At 36.7% G+C, this 12561-nt stretch overlaps 1 protein-coding gene across 2 annotated transcripts in view; it reads right to left on the reverse strand.

The window, feature by feature from the left end:
- Positions 1–12561, reverse strand: part of LOC118276822 (irregular chiasm C-roughest protein) — a 113614-nt gene that overhangs the window by 16937 nt on the left and 84116 nt on the right. For both annotated transcript variants that reach the window (XM_035595389.2, XM_035595388.2), the window contains exons 10-16: positions 12410–12512; positions 6252–6385; positions 5654–5777; positions 4048–4193; positions 2396–2549; positions 876–1111; positions 319–501 (exon numbers count right to left, since the gene is read on the reverse strand). In XM_035595389.2, coding sequence (XP_035451282.2) covers positions 319–501; positions 876–1111; positions 2396–2549; positions 4048–4193; positions 5654–5777; positions 6252–6385; positions 12410–12512 — 1080 coding nt within the window. The remainder of the gene's footprint in view (positions 1–318; positions 502–875; positions 1112–2395; positions 2550–4047; positions 4194–5653; positions 5778–6251; positions 6386–12409; positions 12513–12561) is intronic.

Raw genomic sequence — 12561 nt, forward strand, 5'->3', positions numbered from 1 at the left:
GTGAAATATCAATCTCCGATTCCAAAACAAATCTTGTAACGCCTCTATTCCCTCTGTTTCGGGTATCCTTGGTCGGCGGCGATTGCTTACCATCAGGTGATCGGACCGTTCGTTTACCGGCTTATACCATAAAAAAATTGATTTGTCCGCCACGCCATATAAATTTTGGATGCAATCGCTTAATTCAAGCTATGATCAGAAATTTGGAAACTAGAAAATCTATCCAAGGTTTTATTCCTGGATAGATGTACTGGTTTGATCATTATGATTGAATAAATTACTATTCATCTTTTTGTGTTTCACATTATCATAACTTACCTTGAAATTCAAATTGTTGATAGGCTGGTTGAAGTCCCCACTGTATCTTTGGTATTGCTTCATCAGCTCGTTGTCGTACCCTGAGTCTGGAACTGGCACTGGACCAGCAAGAGGTAGACCCAGGTTGGACTTGAGGTGAAGAGTTGGATGGAGATCGGTTTCGGAACCCCCGTTTGAGTTGTCCTGTTTTGGATGAAATCAAAATTTCACTAGTTAGTAATACTAGAGACAGAGTTTGTGAAATGGTTTGACTCGTAATTTAAATATAACAAATAGTGAGTGAGGTTACCGGAGGCCCAATTCCCACCTTTCCAATCGCCGATTCCCCAACAACCCTTAAATTCCTGACCCCCAAAAGGCTGGCAACGCACTTGTAACCCTTCTAGTGTTTTAAGTGTCCATCGATCACTTACCATCAGGTGATATATCTGCAATTCTGCACGTTTACTGATTGAAACTAATAGAGCTTATCTCCATTAGTTTACATGAGTAGACCGTGATTTTTAGTCCAAACAAATACAGTATATTTCTCGAATAAAGTACAACATTATACTCACCAAATCACAGCTTCCTTCGACCTGCCTCAATTCCAACTTCAGATCGCTGATATTGGAACTTCTATCACAATCTTTGAACTGGTCGACGCAAGTCTTCCCCAGATCTGTTATATCTGGTTTCTTGACATCAGTCTTCTTTGTCTTTTTGTGGCATAGCATTATGATCAGCATGATTATCAACACGAAGACTATGAAGGCTGATCCTCCAGCTATTATGAAGATCATTGGGAATGTTTCTGAAAAAAAAAGAATTATTTTGGCACTTGGTCTTTGATGTAATTTTTAAAGGTGGATGTAGTACAGGCAATATTGGCAATACAAGCAAAGATTTTAATTCATAATTAACAAAAATGAGAATCACATCTACGGTCACTGGCTGCAATTGTAATTATTTTATATCTATAAGTGTAGGAGAGCCAAGCTTCGGTAGGAATGGGCCAGGTCGACCGGAGTGATACCACGGCCTCACAGAAAACCGACGTGAAACAACGCTTGCATTCGTTGTGTGAGTAAGGTTATGGGAGGGCCAATTAGAGGCCCCCCATTCCCAATCCCCAATTCCTCAACAACCCTTAAATTCCGAACACAGGCAACGCACTTTTAACGCCTCTGGTATTTCGGGTGTTCATGGGCGACGGCAATTGCTTACTATCAGGTGATCCATCTGTTCATTTACCGGCTTATACCATAAAAAATTTAAATATGAAGATCTTTGAAAAAAAAGCTTAATAATATTGCAAATCGGATCCAAGATGTCGTCCTCATCTCTGTCTCTTTCAACCATTACACTTAAGTGTGTATAATCGAGCTCTAAAAACCCAAGTTAAAATTTCTAAAGAGAATATTTTACAACATTAAAACAGAAAAATGTTCTTTGCAGGAAATTTTAAAATGTCTTTAAACCAGACTGCATCGTGAAATTTTAATAATCTCCTCTAGAAATAATTCCTAGTAATATTTTCTGGAGTAAAAATTAACGCGTTTCTGCTATGAAACAAAGATTATTCATTAAAATATGTATTAGCATACTTAAGTTTCATAATACTTCTTTGTTTAATTTAAATCAAACTTACCGTTTTGCAAGATCGTAAATTAACATACAAAGTAAAAAAAAAATCTAAGTAAGAAATCCCAAATCGTAGACACAACAGGACTACTATCACACTTTCACACCATAAATGTGAAAGTTTGTTCGTATGGACGTTTGTCCATCAATCAAGTTGAAATTACAGAACGGATTTTGATGAGATTTAGTATACAAACAGGGTATGAGGTGACTTAGGTGATAGAATACTTTTTATCCCGCAAGAATGCGAGCGAAGCTGCTGGCAGAAGCTATGTGACTATTGATGAAACAGTATATTTCTAGAGTACCCATATTTACCTAACAAATGAATATATGTTTTACATTTAGTTATCAAATAATAAAATTATGACAATCGTTGAAGTCTCCTATAAACTGTTGACATTGGATAACAAAATATTGTAACAAAGTAAAGATAGAACTCCTTAATACTCACTGGCTGGTACCAAGTTGATCTCAATGCTGTCCATGCCATAAATATTGACCACAGTACAGTTGTAGGGTCCAAAATGTTTCAATTCACTTCTTCGTATAATAAGGGTTGATTTCGTCAACCTATCCGTTAGACTTTCTTCCAAAAATGCGTATTCCTGAAAGAAAAGAATTAATCAACATATATGTACATAGTATTGCGTTCCTTGTGACTGATAGAACAACACTATCATCATCATCATCATCAGCCAAAAGAAGTCCACTGTTATGTGTGTGTCCAACATATAAGGCGTCAAATTCTGTGTTTTCCATGAGAACAAATCCATTAGAGGATTTTCCAATCCGCAACTGCGGACTGCCTAGCGAGTTACTGGGGCTCCGGCTCAAAAAGTAGGAGTTGGAACAGGGTGGTTTTTAATCAGTAAAAGTCTGATACTCCCGTTCGCCTCACTCAAGGCGGAAGAAGTCATTAAATCCTATGATCCTGGGGGAAAATCCCCCCATAGGAAATAGCGAGGGTTTTATAAAATCAGCAAACACTAAAAGGGCGATAATTGTATGTATGTATGTATGTAAAGCGTTACAGACAAAATTATACTACATACTACTACAACATAGAACAATAAAAAAACTACATAAAGAACAGGAAAACTTTGAAAAAACTAAAAAAGTTTAAAGTCGTGTTACGATAACGGAAGAAACATATTCATTTTGTATCTTGAAGACAGACTTTTTTTATAAAAGTTCTGTTTTCCGAATACATTTTAGTGGTAAAACTAAAGAATTGTTTTTATCTTCACAGTTTGAAAGTGCATTTTTTCTTAGTTTTCGTTTTTGAAAAATCTTTGTCTAACTTCTCTTCGGAAGTCGCCTATTTAAATAAGAAATGGATTCTTTGCTTGTTTTCTCGGCATTTTGCGAAATGTGCACTTAAATGCAAGTTTATGGCTCTTTTATTGTTGAGAGCTTGAGTTGAAAGATGCGGATGGGGTGGGTTGTTAAAGTGTTATGTAAAACTAGATGTAAATTAAGACCATTACATAATGTTAGGATATGGGGTTAGTGAGCTTAAGACTTTTTTGGCTTTGCCCAAATTCATCCAAGAAAGTTTTAAGTGTGGGAGAGCCATGCGTCATCACGAATGGGCCTGCTCGACCGGAGTGATACCACGGCCTCACCGAAAACCGACGTGAAACTACGCTTGCGTTGTGTTTCGTTGTATGAGTGAGGTTACCAGAGGCCCAATTCCCTTTCGCAATCCCTGATTCCCCAACAAACCTTAAATTTTTAACCCCGAAAGGGCCAGAAACGCACTATTAACGCCTCTGGTGTTTTAAGTGTCCATGGGCGGCGGCGATTGCTTACCATCTGGCGATAGGTCAGTTCGTTTTAAAAAAAGAAAAAGTTAACTTAAAATAACTGAAATTAACCTTCAAATAGCAAGATGACAGGAGAGGACATGACAGGATGACGAGCCTTCAAAGGGTTTATGAGAGAAATACGATGTTACGAAATGCTATCCTTCACTCTCAATACAAATTGCAAACATGTGTAAAGTATTCATACAATAACACTCTTGAAACAATACATTTAAAAGCAAAATAAGCAATATGTCCACACATTACCAGCTCTATAACATTCAAAAAGAAACCTTACCTGGTTTTCATAAGAGTTGATTTCGGTGCCCTCAAAAGTCCACACAATATAGTCGGGCTTGGGGACGGCGAACGAGACACATTCTATTCTCACACTGTCCCCTTCGACTCCATATTGTGTTTGATTTGACATTATCTTCGGAGGTCCTATAAAAACAACGACATTAAAGGAACCCATAAAATTTTTCGACATTTTTCCTTAACGCTTTGGAAGTGCCGAAATATTTTTGGTCGGGTGTGACGAAATTGGGTTTGCAATGACCTTTTTTTAAAATGGCAAATGTTATACACGTACATGTGAGTATACCTGTGCAAAAACAGGGATCGCTTGAAGCTATTTAAGCATTAGTGTGTTTAAGTGTGGGAGAGCCATGCGTAGGCACGAATGGGCCGGCTCGATCGGAGTGATAAAACCGACGTGAAACAACGCTTGCGTTGTGTTTCGTTGTGTGAGTGAGGTTACCAGAGACCCAATTACCACCCTTCCCAATCTTTTCAAGCCCCGATTTTCCAATAACCCTTCAATTTCTAAACCCCAAAATGCCAATAACACACATATGTATAACGCTTTTGGTGTTTCGGATGTCCATGGGCGGCGGCGATTGCTTACCATCAAAAGATCCCTCTGCTCGTTTACCGACTTATACAATAAAACACATTAGTAGGTATTAGGTACCAGAAATGCACACAATTACATCAGTTGAAATTTCTATCCACTCAATTTATCTTCTCATGGTAATAACAATCATTAAATTCCAATACCAATAATAATATACCACAGTCTGACACAAAGTCAACAGTAATTTAAACGCTAAGACCTTTCAACGCACTATAGAATTTGCATAAAACAAAAGTTGGTTGCAAAACTGAGTTGCCTATATGGGCGTAAAGTTTTGGTCTTGCCAAGTTACGAACTGCTAACTTGGCTAGTTCGCAAAGATGTTCAAATTGAAATGACCTCAGAAACGACGCAGCACTTGCTCCGTTCGTATGGGTCGACTTGCCTCGCCAGAGTTTGGAATCTACATCTTATAAGGCTTTTGTATATTTTAGAAGTTGTATGCTAGTTTTTAGTTCGAAATTGGATGTGTATTTTTTGCGATAAATATTATATAATATGTAGATTTGTGGAATGTTTTCTACTATGTTGCTGGTCATAAAACTAAACAGAAGATGTTTAGATTATAATTTTGAAGTGACAGTAAAAAATGGAATTAACAATGTAATCAGACAGAAGAAGTTTACAGTTCAGACTAGCGCTTTCTTCGGTATTGTGGTATTAAAAAACGTAACAGTAGAAAATATCGAAGGCTTCATACTATACGAACATGTCAAAATCAAAGTCAAAATCATTTATTGAAGGCACTTTCGAACGTAAAACAAAGAATAAATTAAACGTGTCAGTCTGTCGGTCAGTCCTCTAGTGAAGCCATTACTCATTTCAAAAGTGTAGATTCCTATGTAGAAGAGCGAGCAAGAAACTCCTTAGCTTACTCTTTTTCCATCAGGTTCACAATACTATCGTCATCACTCTAATCTTCATCTGAGAAGATAATAGAGGTAAATCCATGAAATTGTATCTCTAATTGTTAGAAATAACTTTTTACCTTTGATATACACCATGACAGGAGCTTGCACATCTTGGCGGTTTTCTATGCTTGCTTTACACCAGTACTGGCCAGCTGAATGTGGCGTCACTGTGATCGTCAGGTTTGGAGATTTTCCCACTCTCTGTCATAACAAAACATAGGTTATATAATTATACTAATCACACTATACCTAAATGGGAAAATTTGTTTGTTTGGATGTTTGCCCGTCAATCACGTTGAAACTACTCAACGGATTTTGATGAATTTTGGTATTAGACAGGGTAGAAGCTGACTTGGGCTATAAGATATTTTTAATCCATGGAAACGCAGGCGCTTTAGCAGAAGCTAGTTTATAAAATTTTAAATTGACAGCAACGCAGAATACTCACTCACTATCATCACGAGTGACAAAATTACTTTTTCCTGTATCGGCTATGTGAGCTAGTAATATCTATCAGTAGCTATTTTCAAGTATTTTTGTTTCCCAGTGTTTGTAATCTTACTATCTTACAAATATGTTATTATAAATGTGAAAATTTGTATCTGAAATAACACAAATAATACTTTTTATCCCACGGGAATGTAGGTGAAGCCACTGGCAGAAGCTAGAACTTACAATAAATCTCTCGTTCTCGTATCTCAGCCATTGGATCTTCGGAGGTGGATGACCATCAACGATGCAGGACATGGTGGCTGCAGATCCAGTCTCACCCTCCACGTTTTGAGGTTTCACTTTGATAGTTGGTCCGTCTGTAACAAATATTTTTTTTATTGTATCTGAATAAAATCTTTTTTAAGTTTTACGTTTTACAAATAAATAAATGACTGCATTGGCGCAGTGGATTGCCCGCACGGAGCAACTCTTTTATGTGATCCACGAATTGTTGTTTCAGGCCTGGGTGTGATGTGTATGTGAATTTGTATGTTTGTAAATTCGCCCAGGATAGAGAATAAAATCCCAGGGTGTGGGGCAACGTCTTTTTAAGAAAATAAATAAATAACATCACTTCAGATCGTGATAATAATGTATCTGTAATTTTAGTTCTGAAAAGAGTCTATGAAAAGTATAGTATATGTCTCGGTCCATTCCTTTTTGAAGTAACGTTGTTCAATTTTAAGACACTCTCAAATATAGTTCTGTCCCTACAAATTCTTTGTGAGATAGACCGTTTCAGTATTTGGGCTTGAGACACGTTTTTTTTTTTCGATTAGCTTTATCAACTTAGTTAAAACAAGGCTTCAAGTAAAAAATAATGAGTAAAATGAACTATATATTTTAACCTTCTAGTATGAAATAATATTATACTGCTAATTTAAACGTTAATCGGGGTTTAAAATAAACGCCAGCTTAACATTAACCTGATTTTCTTAAAATATACACGTATTTTGTTGTAAAATTTAAACTCACGCTGAACTATGTTTAATCATTACACGTAATTATTGTATAACATTTTATAGAATCACGTTGTTTAATTATGTAGACTACCAGATCTTACTTTTTTTTTTGATAAATGATATTTATTTCTGTAAATAGGTCATAAAATAACACTTTTACACGTCAATATTTCAAATAGCTAGATGAGGCCGGCATTTCCTATCCGACTACTCTGAGAAGAAATGCCGAAACAAACTCAGAGGTCATAGTCTCTTTTAAAGTCCAGACAATGAAATAGAGGATAATGTGAGAGAACCGTGCAAGTTGGTTCTGTAGTGATCTTTAGAGGAAAGAACCACAACAGTATGAGCGGACCTATTCAGATGGCAGTACGCATGTGTCAGTTTACAATCAGCTCAGCTAACGGCTGTTGCTGAATGATCCGACGAACAATATCAACCAAAAGAACATTTGGGTAGGTCTCGTAAATGCTCACACTGTCATAATATAATTAACTAAAAGTGAAATGACTAAGCAAACTCTCACACGGTCCTAAAACTAACAATTTTAAAAATAATATGTTAAGAAAATCATGTCAAATTGTATAAAAATGTAACTTGTGTTACAAACATGTCAACATGACCTGTGTGGACATTATAGCGGCTCACTCCCAAGCCTGACTATCATCTAATCTTCATCTTTTGTTGTACAATGGTCGCGTAATATATTTGTTTTAAGTCAGTGTTTGGTTTATCTAACCTAAGAGTAAGGAATGATGCATGGAATACGTCTACCTGCGTCATCATCATCGTCATATAACATCAGCCTCTCTAATGGCATGCCACTGAAAGACACCCCGGAAAAATCCGGAATAAGCCCTTAAAAAAATGTATGCATGTTTGTATGTTTGAGTGCGTTTGTCTCACGTTTGGCAGAATCGATTTTGATGCAGTTTTCAGCATAGTATTTTTTAAACGTAGAAGAATGCTTTACATATATTACTCGTCTTATTTTTTTTTTCTTTTCTTTTTAGTTACTTTAAAAAATAAAGTTTTAGGCAAATACTAGCAAGAACCACTGCTTGGTGTTTGTCAAACAACAACCACTGCTACTCAACTCTTTCAACACCAAGAAGAAGAATAAGAGTAGTATCAAAACCATACTCTGCAATCTTGAAAGCGTTCTGAATATTCTAGCGTAACCAATAAAGAAGGAACAAAGAGTAGAATGTTCCAGAATGCACTTTGATGGCCGACTGACATACCGTAATATAACACACGCTTCCTACTATAAAGATGAAAGAATGGAGATGTATAATATTTACACTTGCTAAACCTAGGTAAGCTAAAATCAGAGAGAGTTGAATGGAATATGATAGACAAGCTTCTGCCAGCGGTTTCACCCGCATTCCCGTGGGATAAATATATATACATACGACACATACACCAAACTAATATGTACCTTTTACAATTTTTGTCTGTCTAATTGTTCTAACTAATCTCAGAAATGGCTGAACCGATTTTGACGTGAGTTTTATTGGCAGGTAGTTGATGTACTAAGGAGTAACATAGACTACTTGTATTAATCACAAAGTCCGTAATCCACGCAAGCCAAACTGCTATCAGCTAGTTAACAATATAATTTAACTTTAAACACAATTGTATATTCATTACCATGTTATCAGCTTACTCAGGTAACTGTTTGATGAGGAACTCGACTAGTTTCAAGCCATGCTAGAGGCTCATTTTTATGTTATTTACATTCAGAGATTAGAGAATAGCAGCGAGACAATCGCTGCGTCATTTGTCACGGAATGTTGCTCATGAATATAAGCTTCTAGCATGGCTTGAAACTAGTCGAACTACTAGTTCCTCGTCAAACAGTTACGTGAGTCAGCCGATAACATAGTATGTCTCACGAAAGTTATAATAAAATTGTATATCAATGTTATTCCTCCATGTACTCCCTACTCCTTGCTACAACACTGCAACGGAGTATGAAAATGTTAAAACTTTATTAGTCCATTCTCTACCTGGAGTAAAAATATCTCTTCGAGCATTACCCTTTACATATAATTCTTTATTAAAAGCATATCCTGGTGCAACGCAATAAAACTGTAGAAATGTTTTTTCAAATAGAGGAAAATTCTTTCGTAGATTGTTGTTGTATTTATTTTTATGAGCTCCTTTGCAGTATTATTTTCATTGTTATACTGGTCTCAAATATAAATAATGAATATAGGTTTAATTATGAACATTTGAATGAGTTCCTTATTTAACTTTGCATTTTTAATTGGGTAGTCTTAGTAATTAGGTCTTAATATCATCGTAATAGTAATTTATTCTTAATTTAGTCTTAATTATCTGGAGTTTCGAAGCTGCGGACTACCTAGCGGGTTTAGCGAGGCTCCGGCTCGAAAAACAAGTTTAAGAACAGGGTGAAATTTAGTCAGTAAGAGTCTGACACCGTCTCTCGCCTCGCTCAAGGTAGGAGAGGCATAAGGACGATTTTCTCCCCTCTCAAAAAAAAGTTGAGTTGGATTTAAGTTCCCCGTGAAAATCTTAATACTGCAGCAGCATCCGCAAAATTTATTATCTAACTGCTATCTTCAAGTTGACTACCAAGCGTGAAGTTGCCTTTAAAGAATACCAGTTGCTGATGATGTATTCAAAGCTACAGACTACCTAGCGAGTTTACCGGGGCTTTCTGGCTCGGAAAGGAGTAGGAACGGCACGCCGTTCCTAGACCCCGTTCCTAGGCGAGAGAGTGTTTTAAGTCAGTAAGGGTGTGACACACTCTCGCCTCGCTCAAGGCGGAAGAAGATATTGGATGATTCCTCTCCCTCAAAAAAAAATGCTGATTATGTGAACATAATGGGTCTTAATCACATTCTATCAGATCCTATCCATAGTACTCCATTCATATTTCTTCAACGCAATCAAACCAAGAAGTTCTACAACTTTAACAACCTCAGTACCTACTCAAGCTAAACAGCACAAATAACACTTAACATACATAATATAAATCACGAGCTTCAAACTGACCTCGCTCATAAACCTCATTCATTTGTTTCGTACAAGCTCTTCAACGAACGAACAATACGTCCATAGAATGCAAATTAAATAATAGACCAATTATTTCACAATAAAGGGCACTTCATCCGACATCAAGAAATACCCCTGAATTCATATAATTGTGGGTAAATGACTATAATTCTGTATTGTGTTAAGTACTCTTCAAAGTTGAGTAAAACCGTTTTATTCGACCACTTTGTATTGACAGACTGTATTCGTGTAATATAGGTATAAGCTTCTCATTTTGTTTTAGATTTTATTAAGCATCTATTTGAGTGTAATTTTAATTTAATTGGGGTAAATATTGCAGATTTTGTTCTTGTTTTGTTAGAGGATAAAAAAAAATTGAGTATAAAGTTTACTTAAATGATTATTCTTACATATCGTCAAGCCTTTTGTCTCTGAAGAAGGCAGAGGTACACATTTTGGCACTTATGTCATTTTTCATCTTTCACGCCGAAAAGACAGGGACGAATCTCTTTAACCAACTTCAAAAAGGAGGTTCTCACTTTGACCTGTATGTAAGCGAATATCTCACTCCAGCTGAACCGATTTTGATTTGGATCTCTCTCAATTTTCCTTAAAAAATGCATGACATTCACACTTACTCATATGAACTAGGCCACCCGGATAATGACGAACCAAAAAACCCCCATCATTAAGTACACAAACAAAAGTATCTTCCAAACAACCCTATCCCAAAACAAAGACAAGCTCCTCTCCTTTCCAAAACACACAAAACATGGAAACAAACAAACAAACAAACACAAAAACAAATAAACACGGATTCGGAGTAAAACATTCGAATGTTTAATACGTGATTAGACAACAAAGAGAAATCATATTTCATTCTACATCCTTTGGGAAAAGGGAGGAAGTAAAAATACGGACAAGTGTCAGTCGGACTCGCGAACGAAGGGATCCGTACCAATATTTCATTTAATTTTATTTATCCGAGCAAAAAATGGCTTTAAAGTCAACTGAGATGAGATGACCGCCCCCCGTTAAGATCTAATTATAATAATATAAAGTTTGAAATCGCCAACCCGCTTTGAGTCAACCTGGTGATTAATGTTCAAATCTTCTCCGTGAGAATAGGCCTTTGGTCAAGAGTGGCCACTTATAGGCTGTTGATTTTTAAAGTGAATGAAGTTGACTAGCAGTTGATTTATAACACAAGACACCAGATACCATACAGCGCAAATAACTCTGGACTACTGTCCAAACTGATCGCGCCGCTAGATTGGTTGCGCAACCAGTCGTATCTGTCTATAGAGCTGCATACATTTGGTTGGTAGCGGTGACTGTGGTGGTTGCACCGCCATGGTGTCCCAGAGAAATATAGCCCTTACAGTCCCGCTTTCACATTTTGGGTACGAAACCCTAAAAAACAGCCATATTCAGCTTTCTGAACGCCAAATTTCATTGTCATCAAACAATTTTTGAAAGGAACAATAGACTCCAACAATGGATTTGGTCTGGTTTTTTTTTAATATTGAGTTTGACTTTGACCAGAATTCATAGATTGTCGTATAACCAATCGATGCAGTTTTTTGTGGACTCTTTTCGAAATATTGGTTTTGATTTTGATTGGCATGGAATAGCATTCAATATAATCGCGTTTCTGAAAAGTTTGGGTTTTAACTAAAACCGGTTTATTGATTTCTAAGTCCAATAGAGGATAAGGTTTTTTTGAAGAGGAAAATTATTAGTTTATTTGATATTTCAACGTATTGAATGATTAATCAAAGTTTATGGTTTAAGTTAGTCCGTATAAACAGAGTGCAATTCAAGCTATAAAGTATGGGAGAGCCATATTTCGGTACGAATGGATAGGCTCGATCGGAGTAATACCGCGGCACCACAGTAATCCGATGTGAACGCTTACGTTGGGTTTCGTTGTGTAAGTGAGGTTAAAGCCCAATTATCCCCCTTCCCAATCCCTGATTCCCCAAAACCCTTAAATTTCTAACCCCCAAAAGGCCGGCCAACGCACTTGTAATGCCTCTGGTGTTCGTCCGTCTGTTCGTTTACCGGCTTATTACATAAAAAGGACCATTGCACCATTATGTACATATAGAGATAACACAATTAAGTATTCATAAATCCATATATTGTACTTCAAACACAAATATAAAACTATTCAAACCCAAAAAAAAAACAAACAAAAACTTTGAAACCTCAACCAGGAAAAAATACCGCAACGATTTTACATGAATATAAAACACTGGATGCGACAAGTGTTCGCGACGATCCGAAGAATCGTGAGTTCGTCGAACCGGAGCCTAAGTGACGAGGTATTATAATTCTTGAGTTAGCACTTACAGGCCACTTCCAGGGTTTTCGTGTCAGCACTTTTTCCAACTTGGTTGTGAACTTCGCACTTGATCGTCGCTTCGTTGAATCTCCTTGATATATTTGATAGTATCTGTAACAAAGGTACGAGTTAAATTTACTGTGAAATCCTTAATGAGGTT

Source organism: Spodoptera frugiperda, chromosome 17 (genome assembly GCF_023101765.2).
Source record: "Spodoptera frugiperda isolate SF20-4 chromosome 17, AGI-APGP_CSIRO_Sfru_2.0, whole genome shotgun sequence".
NCBI lineage: Eukaryota > Metazoa > Arthropoda > Insecta > Lepidoptera > Noctuidae > Spodoptera > Spodoptera frugiperda.